The following is a 23,233-nucleotide window of genomic DNA, read 5'->3' on the forward strand; positions in this document are numbered from 1 at the left end:
TGTTGCTCAGGCTGGTCTGAGCTCAGGAGATCCACCCACCTGGTTCTCCCAAAGTACTGGGATTATAGGAGTGAGCCACTGCACCCGGCCTCCCCACGTGCTTCTAAAGTGAGATTTAATTAAGCAAAACTGCAATTGCACCTGGTTTTGCAGGGCTAGCTGCAGAGGCAGAAAAAGAGAGTGAGATTTCATAGTCTGACTGCAATTGGCCGATGCCCCCATTCCAGGCAAATGGTTCAGCCTTGACCTTTCTCCTGTCCCCACAGTTAACTGGGTCTGAACAGAACCTTATTCCTTGCTTTTGTTTTTGAGACAGTCTCTCTCTGTTGCCTAGGCTAGAGTTTAGTGGCGCGATCTAGGCTGGCTGCAACCTCTGTCTCCTGAGTTCAAGCAATTCTTCTGCCTCAGCCTCCTGGGTAATTGGGATTAGAGGTGCGCGCCACGACGCCCAGCTAATTTTTAGTATTTTCAGTAGAGATGGGGTTTTACCATTTTGGCCAGGCTGGTCTCGAACTCCTGACCTCAAGTGATCTGCCCACCTTGGCCTCCCAAAGTGCTGGGATTACAAGCGTGAGCCACCGTGCCCGGCCCCTTATTTGTTTTTTGTTTTGTTTTGTTTTTAAGATGGAGTCTGGCGCTGTCACCCAGGCTGGAGTGCAATGGTACAATCTCGGCTCACTGCAACCTCCGCCTCCTGGGTTCAGGCTAGTCTCCTGCCTCAGCCTCCCAAGCAGCTGGGATTATAGGTCCTCACCACCACACCTGGCTTTTTTTTTTTTTTGTATTTTTAGTAGAGATAGGGTTTCACCATGTTGGCCAGGCTGATCTCGAACTCCTGACCTCAAGTGATCCGCCTGCTTCAGCCTCCCAAAGTGCTGGGATTACAGGCGTGAGCCACCGTACCCGGCCACATTCCTTATTTGATGCTCTGAGGAAACACAATTGCACGTAGACAGGGTGGCACGGCGTGATGATGAGATATATTAGAGCACTTGAATTGTCTGCAATGGTCCTGTGTGCTTCTGTTTAGAAGCCCCTCCGAGTGGCTGCCTGGGGATATGCTGTTCCTCTCCACAGTCCTAGCATGCCAGCTTTGGAGGCACACAGCTTGCTGGTGTCTACTTCAGTTCATCACTGATTCCTGTGAGGTGGCAGAGGCCTGGGCCCACATGTACAGGCCCAACCAGGGAACGGGGAGGGCTCCACAGAGCTACGGTGATGTGGCCAGGGCTCCCGGCCAGTGGACCATTGATCAGCAACTGACTCATACAGTGTGGAGTGACCAGTCTCCATAGAAAGGGGAGACACAGCCTGGCCCCAGCCTTGAGCAGGCATTGCCAAAGTTCCTGCCTTTTCCAAGAAATTCAGACTCTTTGAATACCAACAGGAAGGGCCCTGGTCGAGCATGGTGGCTCACGCCTGTAATCCCAGCATTTTGGGAGGCTGAGATGGACGGATCACCTGAGGTCAGGAGTGTGAGACCAGCCTGGCCAACATGATGAAACCCCATCTCTACCAAAAATACAAAAAAGTTAGCCAGGCATGGTAGTGGGCGCCTGTAATCCCAGCTACTCGGGAGGCTGAGGCAGGAGAATCACTTGAACCCGGGAGGCAGAGGTTGCAGTGAGCCAAGATTACCCCACTGTACTCCAGCCTGGGCTACAAGAGCAAAAATCTGTCTCAAATTAACAAAAGAAAGAAACAGACTATGTACTTTACTGAGGAGGGTGCTGTTTGCAACCATTGCACCTTACAAGGTCACAATTTTTTTTTTTTTTTTTTTTTTTTGAGACATAGTCTTGCTCTGTCACCCAGGCTGGAGTGCAGTGGCGCAATCTCGGCTCACTGCAAGCTCCGCCTCCCAGGTTCATGCCATTCTCCTGCCTCAGTTTTCCAAGTAGCTGGGACTACAGGTGCCCACCACCACGCCCGGCTAATTTTTTTGTATTTTTAGTAGAGACAGGGTTTCACCGTGTTAGCCAGGATGGTCTCGATCTCCTGACCTTGTGATCCACCTGCCTCAACCTCCCAAAGTGGTGGGATTACAGGTGTGAGCCACCACGTCTGACCTAGTCACTATTTTTTTTTTTTTTTTTTTTTTCTGAGACGGAGTCTTGCTCTGTCGCCCAGGCTGGAGTGCAGTGGCCGGATCTCAGCTCACTGCAAGCTCCGCCTCCCGGGTTTACACCATTCTTCTGCCTCAGCCTCCAGAGTAGCTGGGACTACAGGCATCCGCCACCACGCCCGGCTAGTTTTTTGTATTTTTTTTAGTAGAGATAGGATTTCACCGTGTTAGCCAGGATGGTCTCGATCTCCTGACCTCATGATCCGCCCATCTCGGCCTCCCAAAGTGCTGGGATTAGTCACTTTTTTTTTTAAGAGACAGGGTCTCACTCTGTTGCCCAGGCTGGAGGGCACTGGCATGATCATTGCTCACTGCAGCCTCGAGCTCCTGGGCTCAAGCAATCCTCCAGCCTCAGCCCCCCAAGTAGCAGGGACAGGCATGCACCACCACACACGGCTAATATTTTTATTTTTTGTAGAGACAATCTGGCTATGTTGCCCAGGCTGGTCTCAAATTCCTGGACTCAAGCAATCTTCCTGCCTCAGCCTCCCAAAGTCCTAGGATTACAGGCATGAGCCAATTGCACCCAACCAACTTTTTAAAAGGCTCTCTCTGGCCGCTGCTTGGTGCCCAGATCATAGGTGGCAGAGGGAGGCCAATGGGAGGCTGATGCCATCATCGCAATGAGAGGTGGTCATGACTCGGACTAGGTGGCAGCAGTGGTAAAAATGGACTGGATTCTGGAGATATTTTGAAGGCAGAGCCAAAAATGAGACTTAAGGCAGGCGCAGTGGCTCACACCTGTAATCCCAACACTTTGGGAGGCCAAGGCAGGTGGGTCACTTCAAGCCAGGAGTTCGAGACCAGCTTGACCAACATGGTGAAACCCCATTTTTACTAAAAATACAAAAATTAGCCGGGCTTGGTGGTTCATGCTTGTAGTCCCAGCTACACAGGAGGCTGAGGCAGGAGAATCTCTTGAACGCAAGAGGTGGAGGTTGCAGTGAGTTGAGATCACGCCACTGCGTGGGCGACAGAGTGAGACTCCATCTCAAAAAAAAAAAAAGGAGAGAGAGAGAGAGAAACTTAAGACAGATTCAGCATCAGGAGTGATGGAGAGGAGTGAGACTACCTCCTGGGGTTTGTTCTGAGCCACTGAAGAGTGGCAGAGAGCTGGGTCAGGCCGGGAAGGGGGTCTCTGCCTAGCCCTGCAGATGTCACCTCCCGGGGCTGGGCTACAGGGGTCTACACTTGGGTTTGGGGAGTGCAGACTTGGGGAGGAAGGGATCAGGCTGAAATGCAGACCCATAAAGGTTGAAATTCCAGTAGAAGAACAAGTAGAAGATAAATCCAAGGAGAGGCGTGGACTGCAGTCCCACACTGGGGAGCCGTCGGCTTGTCAATGGCATCCCGCATGGCCAGAGCGGATGAGAAGGCAGAGTGAGGCATCTGCAGACAGTCCCTGTGCAGCAGCAGCAAGAAGCTTAGCAGGGAGGGCAAGGACCAGTCAAGGAAATAGGGACAGAGCAGCCAGCCGGGCGAGGAGGCCCAGGAGGGTCGGTGACCTGGAAACTAGCTGCTAACACAGCAGCTCAGATGAGAGTCGAAAAACAAGGACGTGGCAATGTGCGGAGGTCATTAGGGACCTTGGCAAGGACAGTCGGCGTGGGGGGCAGCAGAGTCTGATGGGAAGGGTTTGAGGAATTGGAGGAGTGGAATTAGACGCTTGAGAAGAGACAGTTTCTTCAGAGAGTTTTGCCGGAGTGGGATCTAGGGAAGGGGCGTGTGTGCATGTGTACATGCCTGCTAGGAGAACATGCTTGCATGCATGTAGAAGAGAGAAGAGCTGGTGCTGCAGGAGAGGGTGGCACTGCTGGAGACCCCATTGCGTAGGGGTGAGGAGCCAGCACCTGTAGGCATGGGGAGCTGGCCGGGGGGCTCCGTGGTCACGTGTGGCTACCGGCAGGATCTACAGGTGCAGAGGCAGGGAGGAGTGGATGAGGCAGCAGCTCGGCCCCCCTCAGTGTCCTCCTAGCAGAGGATACCATGTGCACCAAGCGTCTCCACCATTCCTACCTGGCCTGCAAGTGATTTAATAAGACAGGGGCAGCCGGGCGTGGTGGCTCATGCCTGTAATCCCAGCACTTTGGGAGGCCGAGGCGGGTGGATCACCTGAGGTCAGGAGTTCGAGACCAGCCTGGCCAACGTGACGAAACCCTGTCTCTACTAAAAATACAAAAATTAGCCAGGCGTGGTGGCGCATGCCTGTAATCCCAGCTACCTGAGAGGCTGAGGCAGGAGAATCGCTTGAACCTGGGAGACAGAGGTTGCAGTGAGCCGAAATCATACCATTGCACTCTAGCCTAGGTGACAAGAGTGAAACTCCGTCTCAAAAAAAATAAAAAAAAAAGACAGGGGCCCCCCGCACCTTCAGGAAAACTATAGGTACAACGCCGCTGGCCTTGCTATGATAAATCTCTGCGTTCAATCCTTTTGCAATCAGAAATCATGCCTAGACTTTTTTTGGGCGTGGGGCAGAGGGGTACATGGTCTTGCTCTATCACCCAGCCTGGAGTGCAGTGGTGCAATCAGCTCTCTGCAGCCTCGACCCCCTGGACTCGAGCAATCCTCCCGCCTTAGCCTCCTGAGTAGCTGGGACCACAGGTGCACACCACAATGCCTGTCTAATTTTTGTATTTTTCTGTAGAGATGACGTTTTGCCATGTTGCCCAGCCTGGTCTCAAACACCTGAGCTCCAGCGATGCTCCCACCTCTGCCTCCCAGAGTGCTGGATTCCAGCCGTGAGCCACAGCGCCGGCCTTCCTGAAGTCTTGACCTTAAAGATGCTTTGATTCCCTCCTCCTCTCTGTGAAGTGCCCTCTCTAGGATGTCTTTCTGGGTTCTCAGAAGGATGAGGTCCTAGTCTTTCCTGAGGGGAAGGGGACCGTGTTGGGCCCTTGCCCCACAGACTCCTTTTCTGAGCCCGTTTCCCTGTCTTATGCTCACTTATCCACCCGTCACCTGTCATCCCTCTCTCCCCTAAACAAAGTATATCCCTCTCTCTTGGGTTTCCGGGTTGCCGACGGTCCATTCCACACACTCCATGCTTCTCAAGATCCCCTCTCGGGCACACGTTACCCCCCTTCCACCAGTTCTGCCCATCGGGCTGTGCCTTGCAGCCCTGCACACCCCCACCACCCCGACGACGACGCCCTCGCCTTGTTCAGCCTCTCTGTAGCTTCTGACCCCCTGACCCTCCGTATTCATTGACCCTCCTGCCTCATCTTGGTGCCTTCACATGCATCCTCCTGGTGTCTCCCCTGCCTCCTGCCGCCTCTTCTCAGGGTCTTTGCGGGACCCCCTTCATGGGCCACCCCCTGAGGCTCTGGCCACACTCATGGCAGCACTCTCTCAGGACTCGTCCACCACCCCTGATTTTCTGTATTAGCCATTCTTGCATTGCGATAGAGAAATACCTGAGGCTGGGTAATTTAGCAAGAAAAGAGGTTTCATTGGCTCATGGTTCTGCAGACTGTACCAGAAGCATGGCCCTGGCATCGGTTTCGCTTCTGGGAAGGCGACGGAGCCTTTATTCATGGCAGAAGGTGAAGTGGGAGCAGGCGTGAGACATGGCGGGGCCAGGAGGAAGAGACAGAGAATGGGGGTAGGGGAGGTGCCACGCTCCTTAACAACCAGATCCCTAAGCCAGAGACAGCACTGCGCCAGGAGGGACCCACCCCGTCCCCCAAACACCCCCCACCAGGCACCCCATCCAACACTGGGGATTAATTACTTTTTTTCTTTTTTGAGACAGGGTCTCACTCTGTCACCCAAGCAAGAGTGCAGTGGCGCGATCATGCTCACTGCAACCGCTGCCTCCTGGGCTCAGGTGATCCTCCTATCTCAGCCTCCTAGTAGCTGGGACCACAGCTACACCCCCACACCCAGTTAATTTTTGTGTGGGTTGTTTTTTGTAGAGACGGGGTTTTTCCGTGTTACCCAGACTGGTCTCGAATTCCTGGGCTCCAGTGATCCTCCATCCTCAGCCTCCCAAAGTGCTGGAATTATAGGCAAGAGCCACTGCACCTGGCTTGATTACATTTCAACATGAGAAGTGGACCGGGGTGAATATCCAAACTATATCATTCCACCCCTGCCCCCCTCACCCAAATCTCATGTCCTCACATTGTAAAATACAATCATGCCTTCCCAACAGTACCCTAAAGTCTTTTTTTTTTTTTTTTTTTAGATGGAGTTTTGCTCTTGTTGCCCAGGCTGGAGTGCAGTGGCGCTATCTCAGTTCACTGTAACCTCCACCTCCTGGGGTCAAGTGATTCTCCTGCCTCAGCCTCCCAAGTAGCTGGGATTACAGGCATCTGCCACCATGCCCAGCTATTTTTTTTTTTTTTTTTTTGTATTTTTAGTAGAGATGGGGTGTCACCATGTTGGTCAGGCTGGTCTCAAACTCCCGACCTCAGGTGATCTGCCTGCCTCAGCCTCCCAAAGTCCTGGGATTACAGGCGTGAGCCACTGCACCCAGCCCCAAAGTCTTAACTCATTACAGCATTTAGTCACAACCATGGTACCAGTCTCTGAGAAGTTCCAAACTTTCCCTCATCTTCCTGTCTTCTTCCAAGCCCCCCAAACTCTTCCAAGCTCTGACTGTTGGGGCCCTAGATCTCCTCAACCTGCATCTCCAGCCTGAGGTCCACAGGTCCAACTCCCACCACACGCATGCCCTTAGCTGTTCACAAGCACCTTCGTACATACTGGAGCCAAGCCAGGCAGCTGCCCACCCCTTCCCCCACATGGGGCCAGGCCCGGGCCTCCCCACCTGGGTTCTGCACAGCGATGGGGTCCACAGCTCTCTCTCCAGCTCCTTCTGTGGCCTCGCCCCAGAGCTCTGCACTCCAGAGGTTGAAGAACTTGCCGAAGGTCGTGAAATTCATAAAAGGCAGGGCCAGAATGCAAGCCCAGTTCTGGACTTGACATCAAGTGGCCACCGTGGATGTGATCCCAACGTCCCCCACCTGCACATTCCAGCCTCCAGCAGAGGAGGCAGGGCAAGGCAGCTGGTGGGGGATAGGGGGCCCTCCCGTGGCCGGTGAGGCCCTGTCCTTCTCTAATTGAGGCCCCTCTCTCGGGGAAGCCCGCGCAGTCGGTCTCCTGGCCTTCGCGTCCTCCCAGCGTGGAGTGACAGTTTCAAAGCACAGCTCTGGTTGCTGCTGGGATCCAGCTGGGCTCTGGGACAGTGTCCAGATCCTGTCCCCAGCAGCCTCCGGTTCCTTATCCAACCCCCTCTACCCAGAGCCTTCCGTCCAATCTCACTGCCTGCCAGCCTCTGCTGCCCTGTCTTACCCAGCCTGTTCTCTCTGCCTTACGAGCAGCCATCCCCCAATTCTGCTGCCCGTGCATCCGACCTGTGCTCCTATTGCCCAAAGCCACCTCTTCAGGGATGGCCTCCCCCAACCACTCAGCCGTGCACCCCAAGATCCCCTCAGGAGCTAACCCAATGCCCAGAGCGTCTGCAGCAGGGCCAATGGCCAGGCCTCCAGGCCAGCTTAACACATGGGACCTTTCCAGGATAGCGGGCCACCAGCTGGGAACCGGGGCAGCCTAGGATAGAGGGTTTGCAGCCAGGGTGCTCACACCTGCACAGAATGTCACATACATGCACAGCGGGACCGTGTGCCCTCCCCTGCAGGAGCAGGCACAGGAACAAGTGTACGGGGACCAGGCCCACGCACCCCATCATCTCCCCGGTGCCTACGGACGGCGCTGGGAGCTGCAGGCCCTGGGACCTGACTAAGACCGCACTGAGGTGGCCACAGACTGGGGGCAGATAAAACAGGCATTGCAAGGAATCATCTCAGCTGCTTTTTATCCACCCCTCTTGCCAGGCCACACCTCCAGGGACAAGGGCTCACTCTGGCTGGGCAAAAGTCATCTCTGCAAAGGTTCCCCATCTCAGCCCTGTCTCTCTGTCCCCCAGGCCCTCATCCCTAAGGTGGGATGTGGCTTCCCTGAGTCTTGTTGGGGCTTAACACCCTCTTTTTATTCCAGGAGTCTGTCCCCATGGGATCAGTCCCAGCACAGTTCTTGGATGTGCTCTTGTTTGTGTCCAAACTGAAGAATCCCCTCCCTTGGTCTAGGCCCTTCACCTCTATTAATGTGACCCAAGGCCCCATTAGCTTTCTGGTGGTTTCCTCTCCCTACATCTCACAACTGCTATCCACCTCCCCTCCTAAGCATGCGTGGCCGGCTTTGCCATCCCATCCCACAGGCCAGGGGCCAAGAACTCCGCACCCAGGCCAGGAGGGCATGGCATTTGTCGTCTGTCTGGACCCCTCCATTTGGGGTCTCCTTAAAGTCCCTGCAGGTGACCCATGGCCAGCCCCAATCCTGCCCCTGATAGTCCTCCCTCCAAGGCCAGGTCCTGCCTCTTCCCTCATCCCCTCCTCACTTCCGCAGGCACCACCTTCCTGCCAGGTACCCAGGGGCTCAGTGAATGTCTGAAGGAAGAAATCCTTTTGGAGGCCCGGCGTGGTGGCTCACACCTGTAATCCCAACACTTTGGGAGGTTGAGGCGGGCAGATCACTTGAGGTTGGGAGTTCGAGACCAACCTGGACAACATGGCAAAATCCGGTCTCTACTGAAAATACAAAAATTAGCTGGGCATGGCGGCAGGTGCCTGTCATCCCGGCTACTCAGGAGGCTGAGGCAGGAGAATTGCTTGAACCTTGGAGGCGGAGGTTGCAGTGAGCCGAGATGGAGCCACTGCACTCCAGCCTGGGTGACTGAGTGAGACTCTGTCTCAAAAAACTAAAATAAAATAAGAAATCCCTTCGGGGCCTGAACGAGGCGAGACTCTGGTGTGGACAAGGGCTTAGACAGAGCTGGGGGTGGATGCCTTGGGTTTGGTCCCACGTTGGAAAGCCTCTGTTCTTCGACTGTAAAATGTGAATCGTCTTTTGTCACTCATCTATAAGGGCTTGGTGTGCGGGGAACCCAGGAGCATGTTGGGGTGAGACTGGGTTGCCCTATCCTGGCCCAGGACGCTGAGCCCAGCCAGGGCGGGTATGACAGCCGGTTAGTGGGCCATGCAGTCAGGGACAAGTCCACCAAGAGGGCCGCACACACCATTTCCCTGGCACTGCCCACAGCCTGCAGCCTTTGTGCATTTCCGAGGCCACAGTGCCCCCTGGCGGCTGTGCAGCCTACCCCAAGGGACAGCATCCTGGGTCTCAGGCCTCCGTCTCCCTCTCTGCAGCCCCAACAGCTCACCCTAAATGAGGTTTGTTGTCACCATTTGGTACCAGAAAGGGGGATCCAGTGGCCGTGAGTCACACAGTCAACCAGAAACAGGGTCAAACCTCACCCTCAGGGTTGCCTGGCTCCTGGGTCACTGAAGTCCTGCCTGGAGATGCGTGCTCAGGTCTGGGGCCCTTCCCCAGTGTCTCTCACCCTCCTGCAGGGCAGGAAAGTCACGGTTTGGATGCTTTGTTGTAAAGACGACCCTGGCACCTGGGGGAGGGAGAGACGGACAGGGCTGTGGGTAGGGGGACTCCTTGGGGACCACGCGGCCCCCACCACTGCAGCTGGAGCCTCTGTTGGGGGTGGAACGAGGCACCTCTGCTGTCAACCCAGAGGTGGGACCCTACGCACCCTCCCTGCACCCCCCACGGCTTTCTCTGCCTCTCCTACCCCCCGGCTTCCCACTGGACATTATCTCAGAACATCAGCTATGGAAGCAACTTGAGCCTCCTTGCCCCTGCATGACAAGCAAAGTGAGGCCCAGAGAGGGAAAGGGGATGGCCAGGGCCCCCCAGACGGCCGTGGGCAGAGCCACGTTGCACTGGTTTCTCCTAATCCCTGACCTGAGTTCCTTCTCCTACCCAGTGCATTTCAACAATCCAGAGAGTGCTTGGGGCCAGGAGTGCCTCTGATAGTCAGGGAGGGCTTCCTGGAGGAGACCCTAGGTCTAACGGGGTCTTCTAGGCAGAGGTGAGTGGGGAGGGAATAGCCAGCACTCCCACGGCATCCAGGCGGCCCTGCTTCCAGACCGTGGGTTGGAGAGGCAGAACCAGAGGAGGGCACCAAGGGTCCCACCAGGCTCCCTCTGACGGCCATGTCTTCCTTTGGCCACAGGACGCTGTGCGGAGCTGCAGGTCCGTGTCACTGAGGCTGTGGCCACGGCCACTGAGCAGAGAGAGCTGATCGCCCGCCTGGAGCAGGACCTAAGCATCATTCAGTCCATCCAGCGGCCCGATGCCGAGGTGAGCCCACCCCCCTGCCCCGTGCCAGCCTCACTGCCTGCCCAGGGTTATTTTAGCCTCTGCAAACGCTGACTTCCCAGATAAGCCTGTGTATCAGGCAGCTGGTGACAACCCAGAAGGGCTGTCACCTAAAACCATTGGGTTCTCCCTGCTTACTCCATGAATACCACCCTGCCCCCGATTTGGGGTGACAGGCCATAGGGCAGAGGCCACAGGACTTCCTAGCAGTAGCACAGAGGCCCCTCTTTCCAGGCATTGCCCTGAGAGCAGAGGCAGAGGCAAGGCCAGGACCATGTACCCATCTCCCAGCTAAAGAACCTGGAGCCCAGAGATCACAGCAGGTTGGGGCATAAAGAGCCCAGGGAGGGCATCTCCTCGCCCACGTCCCCTTCTATAGAGGCCACAATGTGAGTCCGGGAGAGAAGTCTGGGCTTCCCCAGGTCATGAGGCAGGCTGGTTGCAGGGCCAGGGAGGCCAGGTGTCTGATGGACGTCAAAGCTGCGTGGCCGCGAGGAGAGCCCCACTGCTGCTGAACTCTGGCCTCAGGAGTGACTCGGGGCCCAGCCATCTCTTTGGTAGCCCACGCCATGTGTCCAGGTCCGGGCCCTCCTGCGGCCAGCCTGCATCCCGGACGGTCCCACCCACTCCTTGCCACACCCACCCTGCCATCTGCCTTGGCCATGCTGAAAGGGAATATTCCATGCCACTGTGTGGAGGCACCTCCTCATCGCTTCCTGTCACCTGCAGGGTGCCGCCGAGCACCGCCTGGAGAAGATTCCGGAGCCCATCAAAGAGGCCACTGCCCTATTCTACGGTAAGGAGAGGCCTGACCCATGGGAGGAGGGAGGAGGCGGGAAGAGGAGACAGGTGATACCGCCTGAGAACCCAGATCCCCAAAGAGCAATCGCTTCCTCTAAGAAGGTCAAGCCCCCACGCCTGCAATGCAGCAGCAACCTTTGAAGGGTCAGATAAGGCCAGGTGTGGTGGCGCACACCTGTAGTCCCAGCTATTTTGGAGGCTGAGGTGGGAAGATCGCCTGAACCCAGGAACTGGAGGCTGCAGTGAGCTATGATGGTGCCACTGTACTCCAGCCCGGGCGACAGACCAAGACCCTGTCTCTAAAAAACAAAAAGGTGAATGAGCCCCCAACCTGTCTTTCTGGATCTTAGCCTGACACCCCCCATCTTGGGGTCCTGACCCTTCGGCCCTGCCAGTGGCCTGTGAAAGGCTGGTGAGTGGTGGTCAGCCAGGCCTCACTGCTGCAGTGCAGCTGGAGGTCCACGTGGTGCGGGGAAGGCAGCCTCCTTGGGTATTGAGGACAGAACCTGAGGCTGCTGGACCAGAATATTGGGGGTGTGCCCGTGCCTTCCCAGTTCCCCTCCTGCCCCTTTGCTTCCCCAGGGGGCTATAGGCCTAGTCTGACAGCTGCAAGTGTCTCAGATTCAAGGACAGAGTGACCGGGAGGGGCCTGGCCCTCTGACAGAGCAGTCAGGGGAGCTGGGCCCTTCTCCAGGGTTCCTATTGTCAGGCCAGCCCCTGCCATCCATTCTCACGCTCCCCGGTTCCCCTGGCTGTCCCCTCCTCTTCCCTGACCTGCCCAGCACCAGGGGGTCAGACACCATGTGACTTCTACCCCATGGCATTTGGTCAGAAATCCCCCAGGGCTGGGGGACCCACCCCAAAGGGCCCCCTGCTGGGTTCCGCCTCCTGCCACCCCAAGACACCCTCCTCTACCTACTAGCACCTGCGGCACCAGCCAGCGGCGCCCTCCCAGAGGGCCAGGTGGATTCACTGCTTTCCATCATCTCCAGCCAGAGGGAGCGCTTCCGTGCCCGGAACCAGGAGCTTGAGGCCGTGAGTCACATCCTTCTCTCCCCGATGCTCCTTGGGCCCAAGGACACAGTGGGGGAACACACAGGCTTTCAGGAGAGAGGTGCAGCACAGACTGTAAACCTCATGGAGAAGAGATTTGTTCTGTGCAGTCAGGGAGGGCTTCCTGGAGGAGGTCATGCCACACCCGGCTTTGAAAGAAGACTCAGACGCTCACAGTAGAGGAGACGGGGGCCGGTGAGCAAGAAGGGAGCACAGACCATTCCAGGGCTGCAGGAAACAAGACGAAACAAGTTGCCAGGCGAGTGCACTCCTGCCAGGCTGGGAGACGTGGCCTTCAATCTGCAGGGAGGGGCACCAAGGAAGGATTTAAGCCAGGCAGTGGCGCTGCAAGAATGCAGGGTGACCATCCTGGCTAACATGGTAAAACCCTGTCTCTACTAAAAATACAAAAAATTGGCCGGGCACGGTGGCTCATGCCTGTAATCCCAGCACTTTGGGAGGCCGAGGTGGGCGGATCATGAGGTCAGGAGATCAAGACCATCCTGATTAACATGGTGAAACCCGTCTCTACTAAAAATATAAAATAATTAGCTGGGCGTGGTGGTGGGCGCCTGTAGTCCCAGCTACTCAGGAGGCTGAGGCAGGAGAATGGCGTGAACCTGGGAAGCAGAGCTTACAGGCAGCCAAGATCGCACCACTGCACTCCAGCCTGGGCGACAGAGCGAGACTCCATCTCAAATCAAACAAAAAAAAGAATGCAGGGTGAGCCGGGCACGGTGGCTCACGCCTGTAATCCCAGCACTTTGGGAGGCTGAGGCAAGCGGATCACTTGAGGTCGGGGGTTTGAGACCAGCCTGACCAACATGGTCAGGTAGAAACCCCCTCTCTACTAAAAATACAAAAATTAGCCGGGCGTGGTGGCAGCCACCTGTAGTCCCAGCTACTTGGGAGGCTGACGCAGGAGGATCGCTTGAACCTGGGAGGTAGAAGTTGCAGTGAGCCAACAAGATCGCGCCACTGCACTCCAGCCTGTGTGACAGAGCAAAACTCCATCTCAAAATAAATAAATAAATAAATAAATAAATAAATAAATAAATAAATAAATTTCCTTCCTTTTTAAGGCAGAATATTTCATTGTGCATATAGACCACATTTTTTTTATCCATTTACCTATTCATTTATGTTGCTTCCACCTTTTGGCTGTGGCGAATAATTCTGCTGTGAACATGGGTGTGCAAATATCTCTCCAAGTCCCTGCCTTCAATTCTTTTGGGTATCTACCCAGAAGTGGAATTACTGGATCCTATGGTAATTCTATGTTTAACGTTTTTAAAGGAAGCACCACACTGCCATATACTTTTTTGTACTGCTCAAGTTTTGGCTGTGTTTGTTTTTGTTTTGTCTTTTTCTTCTTCTTCTTCTTCCTTTTTGTGAAGAACAGAGTCTCGCTGTATTACCCAGGCGGGTCTCGAACTCCTGGGCTCAAGCTATCCTCCCACCTCTGCCTCTCTGAGAGCTGGGATTACAGGTGTGAGCCACCGCACCCAGCCTTGTTTTTGTTTTTTGAGACGGACTCTTGCTCTGTTGCCCAGGCTGGAGTGCGGTGGCACAATCCCCGCTCACTGCAACCTCCACCTCCCAGCTTCAAGCGATTCTTCTGCCTCAGCCTTCTGGCTGTCTGGGATTACAGGTGCCCGCCATCACACCCAGCTAATTTTTGTATTTTTAGTAGAGACAGGGTTTCTCCATGTTGGCCAGGCTAGTCTTGTACTCCTGACCTCAGGTGATCTGCCCACCTCAGCCTCCTAAAATGCTGGGGTTATAAGCATGAGCCACCACGCTGGCCACTGCTTGAATTTTGAATAGTGTGAAAGAAACACTTATTCAAGCATCTGAATAAATTGAAACATGAAATTCCATTTCACCTTGCCCTTAGATTGGCAAATATTAAAACCACATAGTATGTGATTCCATGTATATGAAACATCCAGTATAGGCAAATCCATGAGACAGAAAGGAGACTGCCGATTGCCAGGCAATAGGGGAGGAGGGAATGGGGAGTGACTGCTGGCAGATTTGGGGTTTCTTATTGGGGTGATTTTAAATGTTCTGGAATTAGGTAGTGGGGATGGTTGCATAACATTGTGAATACAAATGACCGAACTATATACTTTGAAATGCTGATGTTTATGTTATGGGTATTATATCTCAACAATAGTCTTTAAAAGGCTAATACCAATGACAAAAAAAAAAAAAAAGTATGGAGAAATCTGACCAGGCATCGTGGCTCATGCCTGTAATCCCAGCACTTTGGGAGGTTGAAGTGGGAGGATTGCTTGAGCCCAGGAGTCTGAGACCAGCCCGGGCAACGCAGTGAGACCCCGTCTCTGCAAAAATAAAAAAGTAGCGGGGCATGGTGGTGTGAGCCTATAGTCCCAGCTACCTGGGAGGCTGAGGTGGGAGGATCGCTTGAGTCACGAGGCTGAGGCTGCAGTGAGCTCTGGTCATGCCACTTTATTCTAGCCTGGGTGATAGAGCAAGACCCTGTCTCTAAAATATATAGACAGGGGCCAGGTGCAGTGGTTCACGCCTATAATCCCAGTGCTTTGGGAGGCAGAGGTGGGTGGGATCACCTGAGATCAGGAGTTCGAGACCAACCTGACCAAAATGGTAAAACCCTGTCTTTACTAAATACAAAAAATCTAGCCAGGCATGGTGGCACATGCCTGTAATCCCAGCTACTTGGGAGGCTGAGGCAGGAGAATCACTTGAACCCAGGAGGCAGAGGTTGCAGTGAGCTGAGATTGACTACATCATTGAGCTCCAGCCTGGGCAACAACAGCGAAACTCCGTATCCAAAAAATAACAATAATAAAAATAAAAAATGAAATAAAATATATAGACAGGGTCTTGCTCTGTCATATATTAAGGTTGATGCAAATGTAACCATGGTGTTTGCCATTACTTTTAAGGACAAAAACCACGATTACATTTGCATCAACCTAATACATATGAAGAAACCTGACCCAAGATCCCTGACTTCTGCCTGGGGTGGGGCCACAGTGGGGGAAGGGGCAGCTTTACAGAGTCAGGCAGGTCAAGGAGAAGGCTGTGGGCACAGAAGAGGCTTTACTCCGAGTAGACAGAGTAGCACCTGTGCCAGCATGGAGGCCTCTCCCCTACCCCTCTTTTTGCCCCTCCCCCCACAGGAGAACCGCCTGGCCCAGCACACCCTCCAGGCCCTGCAGAGCGAGCTGGACAGCCTGCGCGCTGACAACATCAAGCTCTTTGAGAAGATCAAGTTCCTGCAGAGCTACCCTGGCCGGGTGAGGGCCCTCCCCTGGCCTCAGCTTCAGGTGGACCAGGCAGGGAGAGAGGCCGATCGGGGCTCTGGAGGTGGGAGGGTCGGGGGCCAAGACCTGCTGGGCAGCACTGGGCCCCAGACGCCCCCTGAGGCCTTCCGACATCTCCCCACCCACCCACCCACCTGCCTGCTAGCTGCCCTCCCTGAGCTGGGAGAAGCCCATAGAGTGGAGCCCCTGTCCAGATTCATTCATAAAAACTGACCAGAAGGGCCAGGCATGGTGCCTCATGCCTGTCATCCCAGCACTGTGGGAGGCCAAGGCAGGAGTACTGCCTGAGCTCAGAAGTTCGAGACCAGCCTGGCCAACACGGTGAAACCCCGTCTCTACTAAAAATAAAAAAAAAAATAGCTGAGCATGGTGGCGCACGCCCATAGTCCCAGCTACTCAGGAGGCTGAGGCAGGAAAATCGCTGGAACCCGGGAGGCGGAGGTTGCAGTGAGCCAAGATCGCACCGCCGCTGCACTCCAGCCTGGGCAACAAGAGCAAAACTCCGTCTCAAAAAAAAAAAAAAAAAAACTAGCCAGAAAGGCAGGGCACAGTGGCTCACACCTGTAATCCCAGCACTGTGGGAGGCCAACGGGGGTGGAGTTTGAGACTAGCCTGGCTAACATAGGAAAACCCATCTCTACTAAAAATACAAAAATTAGCCAGGCATCGTGGCATGTGCCTGTGGTCCCCGCTACTCAGGAGGCTGAGGTGGGAGGATCACGTGAGAACAGGAGATAGAGGCTGCAGTCAGCTGAGATCCAGCCACTGCACTCCAGCTCAGGTGACAGAGCAAGACCCTGCCTCCAAAAAATAAAAATAAATAGGCCAGGCATGGTGGCTCATGCCCGTAATCTCAGCAGTTTGGGAGGCTGAGGCAGGCGGATCACTTGAGGTCAGGAGTTCCAGACCAGCCTGGCCAACATAGTGAAACCCCGTCTCTACTAAAAATACAAAAATTAGCTGGGTGTGGTGTCATGCACCTGTAATCTCAGCTACTCAGGCAGCTAAGGCATGAACCTGAGAGGTGGAGGTTGCAGTGAGCTGAGATCACGCCATTGCACTCCAGCCTGGGCTACAGAGCTAAACACTGTCTCAAATAAATAAATAAATAAATAAATAGGCAAGCAAGCAATCATAAAAAATGCAATGAAGAGTGTGGATCAAAAACTCATTTGCCGAGTTCTTCTGGGCTAGGGAGGCCTGTGCATGGCTTCTTGCAGCCCCCCACCCCGTGCCAGGAAACCCTTTCTGTGAGTGACAGGAGAGCATGGGGCATAGTAAGGCAGAGATTCACCTCCCCCTCTCCCTTTGTGGCCCAGCAGCCACCAGCCCTGTCCCCACCCATCAGAGCCACTCCTCGGCCACCAGAGGGCACTCAGACCCTGCAAACCAGCCTGGCTCTGGGTGGCCAGCTGAGGATGGGGGAAGTCTCCTCTCCCAGGTGCCTGCCTGCCCCCATGACTACCCCCACACTCCCAGCAGACCCACCTTCCTGCACCTGCGCCCGGTCCTGCCTGGGCCTGTTTCCCATCCGTGCCCAGAGGCGCTGTGGCCCTGACCCCATGGGTAGCTCCATGCCCCTATGGCAGGAGGCACCAGCCACATTCACGTTGTCAACCCAGCATCCTCTCCTCCCACCTCTGGGATCTAGGGCTCCCTCCCCCACCTCCCTTTTTGCAGATGAGGAAACTGAGGCTCCCCTGGGCTCCTGCCCTTCCCAATGGGCCCCAGGGCACTGACTGGGTCTCTTCCCCTCCTGGTCTGTGCAGGGCAGCAGCAGTGATGACACGGAGCTGCGGTACTCGTCCCAGTACGAGGAGCGCCTGGACCCCTTTTCCTCCTTCAGCAAGCGGGTTCGTGAGCCCAGCCTGGGCAGGGGAGGGAAGGGGCATCAGCCCAGGGAAGTCCGGGGGTGCCCCCATCACCTGGCCCCCATCCCTGAGCACTTGGCCTTCCCTGGCTCCCCTCCAGCTGCCCTCACCTGGGTGCTCTCGGCCAGCCTTGCCACACCAGCCCTGCACACCCTGGCCCCTCAGGCCAGGAGCCCCCCGCCCAAGACAGCCTCCCCACCGCTTCAGTGCAATGTAGGCCCAGGGCCCGTTCAGGAACACCTGCCGATGGCTACCTGAGGGTGCGTGGCAGTGGCTGGGTTAACCTGCAGTGTATTTGGGGGACAGGCAGACAAGGAAGAGCCAGTTACAGCTCCCAGAGTCGGGCGATCCATGGTGGGGACCCCACCCTACAACTCCCCACCCCCACCCAGACTACAGACGCTCTGCCCGTGGAGAACTTTCCCGTGGGCAGAATGGGCGGCTGCAGAGGCGGGGAGGGGCTCTCCCAGACGTCAGGGGAGTCCAGAATGTCACAGTGAGTAGACTGTGCACCCAGGGAAGCCCCCGGCAGCCCCCTGGAGGTCTGCAAGAACAGCGAGACAGGGTGGCCTGTGGCTGGCCAGGCTCCGCTCTCTGCCACAAGCCAGGGCCTGTGAGGTCCTCTGGGGTCCTTTCCTGATTGTCCCTCCCTGCGCAGGAGCGGCAGAGGAAGTACCTGAGCCTGAGTCCCTGGGACAAGGCCACCCTCAGCATGGTGAGTCCCTGCGCCTACCCGCCCCTCCCCGGACAGGCCTGAGCCTGTCTCCCGCCACCTCTTCACCTGCCCTGCAGCCCAGGCTGCAGGAGCCGCCTGCCCTGCCAAGAGTGGCTGTGTGATCTGGGACAGGGTCTCTCCCCTTCCCAGGCAGATCCTCTGAGAGCATGGTTCATAGCAGTAGGTTCTGAACTGAGCTGCAGTGGGGCCATCCCTCAGAATTCCTGCAGCCCAGAGTCAGGCCTGGTGGCTTATACCTGTCATCCCAGCACGTTAGGAGGCGGGAGGATTGCTTGAGCCCAGGAGTTCGAGACCAGCCTGGGCAACACAGTAAGACCCTGTCTCGACAAAAAATAAAATTAGCCTGGCGCAATGGTGTGCTGTAGTCCCAGCCAGTCCCTGTAGTCCCAGCTACTCAGGAGGCTGATGGATGAGGATCACTTGAACCTAGAAAGTCAAGGCTGCAGTGAGCTATGACCACTACATTCCAGCCTGGGCAACCTTGTCTCAAAAACATTTTTTTTAAAGAATTCCAGTTGCCGGGCATGGCGGCTCACGCCTGTAATCTCAGCACTTTGGAAGGCCGAGGTGGGTGGATCACCTGAGGTCTGGAGTTTGAGACCAGCCTGGCCAACATGGTGAAACCCCATCTCTAGTAAAAATACAAAAATTAACTGGGCATAGTGGTGCATTCCTGTAATCCCAGCTACTCAGGAGGCTGAGGCAGGAGAAGTGCTTGAACCCAGGAGGCAGAGGTTGCAGTGAGCCAAGATCATACCACTGCATTCCAACCTGGGCGACAGAGTGAGACTCCGTCTCAAAAAAAAAGAAAAAAGAGAATTACGGCAGCACTTGTATCTCACCCATAATGGTAGAATGGGAGGCCCAGCTTCCTGCCCCTTCCTTCCCCTTGCCACCCTAGGGCCCTTTCCGTGAAGCCCAGGTAGCCCTGCAGGGGTGGGTGAGGCCGGCCTCATCCCCACTCACCCTTTCCTTGCTCCCAGGGGCGTCTGGTTCTCTCCAACAAGATGGCGCGCACCATCGGCTTCTTCTACACACTGTTCCTGCACTGCCTGGTCTTCCTGGTGAGTGTGCACACGGGCAGGCCAGGGGCACCTTCACCACCCCTACCCCTGACCTCCAGGGCAGCACGGGCCTGTTACGGTGGCCTGGCCCCTGGACCTACCCCAAGCTGCATCCCCAGCTGGAGGCCACGCCTCTCCCCTTCAAGAGCCTTGGCCCACCCCAGGGACGAGAAGGACCCACCCCAATGGGACCTCTGGCCAGGGCACCAGCCGGGCCGCTCCGTGAAAGAGGCCTGGCTGATCGCATCTAGGACCGGTCCTGGAGGGGCTTCATAGGAAGAAGAGATGGAGTGGGAAGGGAGCAGGTCTAACGAACTCCACCAAGGGACAGTCATGAAGGCTGCACAGGGAAGGGGCATCTTGAACTAACCTCCTCAGCTGCAGAGGGGTGTTCTAGTTAGTACATGAGGGCCTCCATGTCTGCCAAGTTGGGGGAGAAGAGGGGTGGAAGGCTGTGTCTCTGGAAGGATCCAGCCTTGGGGACTCCTGTCCCCAGCACAGTCAAGATGGCCCCTACAGGGCTAACCTGGGCTCCAGCTCTGACCCCAGGGCCCAGTGGGTCCTGGCCCTTCCAGGGGTTGTCCCACAATATTCGGGGAGGTGCCTCCGTGTCTGGGCCCATCTGACCATCTGCAGAAACGGCAGGCGCAGGAGCATGTCTAAGGCCCACTCGCCCCGGAGCCTGGGGCTCGAGAACCTTTATGTCCCAGGCCAGGCCCAGGGGCCATGGGTGGGCTGCAGGGGTGACCTTGAGGCGAACGGGCAGCTCACCGTGTCTCCATCTGGCCAGGTGCTCTACAAGTTGGCATGGAGCGAGAGCGTGGAGAGGGACTGTGCCACCTTCTGCGCCAAGAAGTGAGGACCCCCACTTGGGCCCCCCCCTCAGCCCCACAACCAGCTCCCAGAACCCCCTGCAATACCCCTGAGTTCCTGCCTCATGTCCCCCACTCCTTAGCCCTCCATCACAGCCCCCATTCTGGCCCTCCCCCACCCCCACTCCCCAGTGCCCACTACCCCCAAGCTCCACCCATCACATGATACACATCCCCCTTCCCCAACACACACACTCGGCCTCAACAAACCTTCCCGTGTCCCCCAGGTTCGCCGACCACCTGCACAAGTTCCACGAGAATGACAACGGGGCGGCGGCTGGTGACTTGTGGCAGTGACACCCCGGCGCCTGCCCCGTGACAGTGACAGCTGCACCTCCACCCCTGACTGCTCAGTGCATCTAATCACTTAGTCTCCCCCCAAAGAATCCCTCATGGAAACTGCTCTTATCCGCTGTCCAGCAGCTGCCAGAGGCCCCAGGTCCCCTCGGGTCCCCTTGAAAGAATGTCTCGGTCACATGAGGCCCACTAGGTCCGGAGAGCCAGCCCCCAATGCCCGGACAGGCTAAGCCGCAGAGACCCTCTCAGCCCCCACCTCAGGCTAGGGCTCTGCCCGCAGCCTGACCTCTAGCCCTGGTGGCAGAGGTCCCTCAGCTGCGAGGCTGATTGGGTGACCACCGATTCCAGCTGTGGTTAATCCAGCTTGGACCTGTCTGCACTGCGATCCTTTTGGGCTCCCCTAGGATCTCCCCATGCCCCGTAAGAGGTGGAAGCCACTTCCTTCCAGGACAGCAGGCTTTGAGTCCAGTACCCCCAGCCTGCCTTTGCCACCAGCCCCACCCCGCAGAGTATATGAGGTTTGACAGAGTCTGCCCCCTCCCCCACTGCACCCCGAGAGAGAGCCCCAGTCAGCGGAACAGTTTCTATTACCCCCTCCCTGCCCCCAGACCCATGTGATTTCTGCTTTCTTCTTTAGCAAGATATTCTGGTTTCTAGGTAAGGAAGAGTCTCCCGAGCCCCCGAGCCTCAGTCTCTTCAGACTCATGGACTAGTCTGAGGGGTCCAAGCATGTGCTAGCCAATCAGAACTGGCTGTGGACCACCTTCGCATGGCCACCTCTCAGGGCCACTGGCAGGCCTTCCTAAGTTAGATTTGTAGTTGCATATTTAGCTTTGCACATTTGAAATAAACCACGGTTGCAGCCACCCTGGTGCCCTGTGCTCTGGGACGCTGGAGGGACAGGAGGCTGGTGGGGACGCCTGCAGTGCCACCCCTGAGAGCTGGGGCTGGCCTCACAGCTGGGCACACAGAACATTCTTCCCCCTCTTCTCATCTCCAGGAATTCCATGAGCACATTCAGAGCTCTGCTGAAACCCAGATCCAGTGTCCCCCGAGTGCTTTTGAGCGGACAAGCAGCACCATCAAAAAGGGAAACCCATTCCTTTATTCAAAACCCACCCGGGGCCAGGCGCAGTCGCTTACACCTGTAATCCCAGCACTTTGGGAGGCCGAGGCAGGTGGATCACTTGAGGTCAAGAGTTCGTAACCAACCTGACCAACATGGTGAAACCCCATCTCTACTAAAAATAAAAACTTAGCTGGGCGGGCATGGTGGCACATGCCTGTAATCTCAGCTACTCAGGAGGGTGAGGCAGGAGAATCGTTTGAACCTGGGAGGCGAAGGTTGCAGTGAGCCGAGATCGTGCCAGTGCACTCCAGCCTGAGTGACAGAGTGAGACTCCGTCGCAAAAAAAAAAAAAAACAAAAAACCACCTTTCAGGCTGTGGCTGGGTGTATGACGTGTCTTGGTCCACGTCAGTTCCTGGGGAATCTCTGCTTCCCTTTCTGTGCTCCCCTTTCCCATGGGCCCTCGCCTGCCAAGGGCTGCAGAGCCCATGCCTACCAATCCCCCTGAGCACCAGCCTTGCATGGGAGCCCCCCTGAGCCACAGGTTCTGGGCCACCTCACCGCCAGCCCAGCCCCAGATGGAGGAATGCATGCTCTGGGTCTGGAGTGGGTGCATTAACCCATTGTCCAGATGGTCCCTGAGACTGGCGGCAAACCCAGGTCCCCCACTGCAGCCCACCAGGCCAGGGTCCCCTGGGCTACCTCTGTCTCCATTTTAGTTCTGAACAGTCTAAAGCATGTGTATCCAGGGGCCTTTCTTTGGGGTCCCAGTCCCAGCACCCCTCATCATCTCCCCCATCAGGACTTCCAAGCCCCCCGAGCCTCCTGCCCTCAGGGACCCAGAATGGGTCCTTTCCTCCCTGACCCTCATTCCTATCCCCAGCGAGGTGACAGCTGCTCTTGGCCAACCACGCCCCCTCCACCCCCACAGCTACTTCCACATCTCCATCAGTTCCTCCTTGTGGGTCCCAGGCGCTCTGCTGCCAGCCCCTCCCCACTTCCTCCTCCCTGGGGATGGATCCGAGCTATTGTCCTGCCCGTGGCTTCCCATCTCAGGACGCTCTCTGGCCACTGTCATCCCAGCAGTGGAGTTCAGCCCACTACTCTGAACCAGGTTAGTCCACCACGGGTCAGGCTCTCCCCTCTCCCGGGAGGGTGGAGACCACAACCAGGCCATGTATGGAGCCTCCCTCTCTCCCGCTGTCGGGCACCCCCTCCTCCCCCTTCCCGGCCTCATTCATGGGTGTCCTGGTTCCCAGCCAGGCACCCAGGCCTGTGTGCAACTCCAATCGAGGGCTGGCCCACTGCCGAAGCTTTCATTAAAGTGTCTGCTGGCCTGGTCCTGCGGAGGGAACAGAGCCGAGATGTGGGGCAGGGAAGGGGCCTGCCTGGCTTCCATGCCCCCGTGGAGGGCAGCACCGGGGTTTTGGGCAGCAGGTGAGGGCTCTGTCCCCTCCACTTCACCTCTGGAAGCCCCACCTTTCCATCCCTAAGAAGGGGATAAAAATCCTTGTCTGTCCAGCCTCCTGGAAAATTAGAGATGGGAAATGGCTCTGGGAAAGGTCAGAGGTCAGTTTGGGCCCGGGAGGGTGACAGATGGAGGCAGCTCCAGCTGGCAAGGAGACCAGGGCAGAACCACCAGAGGTGGGGGCAGGGGACAGGGAGGGAGATGAGTGGAGAAGACACCCAGGGGTCCCCCACTGCTATCTCCAGGAGCAAGATTACTCTCATCTCTGAGCGGCCCTTTCCACACCTCTGCCCCCACTGAAGCCCTCCCTCCCCTCTCGGACCTCTTCC

General features: G+C 56.3%; 2 protein-coding genes across 6 annotated transcripts in view; both read left to right on the forward strand.

The window, feature by feature from the left end:
* Window positions 1–21,234, forward strand: part of CUX1 (cut like homeobox 1) — a 469,420-nt gene extending 448,186 nt beyond the window's left edge. For 2 of the 4 annotated variants that reach the window (XM_023194480.1, XM_023194478.1), the window contains exons 15-23: window positions 10,215–10,342; window positions 11,090–11,156; window positions 12,084–12,196; window positions 15,385–15,501; window positions 17,298–17,381; window positions 18,058–18,114; window positions 19,119–19,199; window positions 19,990–20,054; window positions 20,299–21,234. In XM_023194480.1, the coding sequence (XP_023050248.1) occupies window positions 10,215–10,342; window positions 11,090–11,156; window positions 12,084–12,196; window positions 15,385–15,501; window positions 17,298–17,381; window positions 18,058–18,114; window positions 19,119–19,199; window positions 19,990–20,054; window positions 20,299–20,368 (782 nt within the window). In that variant the 3' untranslated portion in view covers window positions 20,369–21,234. The remainder of the gene's footprint in view (window positions 1–10,214; window positions 10,343–11,089; window positions 11,157–12,083; window positions 12,197–15,384; window positions 15,502–17,297; window positions 17,382–18,057; window positions 18,115–19,118; window positions 19,200–19,989; window positions 20,055–20,298) is intronic. The other 2 variants (XM_023194479.1, XM_023194481.2) reach the window with 1 other exon arrangement.
* Window positions 21,235–22,358: 1,124 nt separating this feature from the next.
* Window positions 22,359–23,233, forward strand: part of SH2B2 (SH2B adaptor protein 2) — a 43,155-nt gene continuing 42,280 nt past the window's right edge. For both annotated transcript variants that reach the window (XM_023194484.2, XM_023194485.3), the window contains exon 1: window positions 22,359–22,550. In XM_023194484.2, coding sequence (XP_023050252.1) covers window positions 22,451–22,550 — 100 coding nt within the window. In that variant the 5' untranslated portion in view covers window positions 22,359–22,450. The remainder of the gene's footprint in view (window positions 22,551–23,233) is intronic.

Source organism: Piliocolobus tephrosceles, chromosome 8, assembly GCF_002776525.5.
Source record: "Piliocolobus tephrosceles isolate RC106 chromosome 8, ASM277652v3, whole genome shotgun sequence".
Lineage (NCBI taxonomy): Eukaryota > Metazoa > Chordata > Mammalia > Primates > Cercopithecidae > Piliocolobus > Piliocolobus tephrosceles.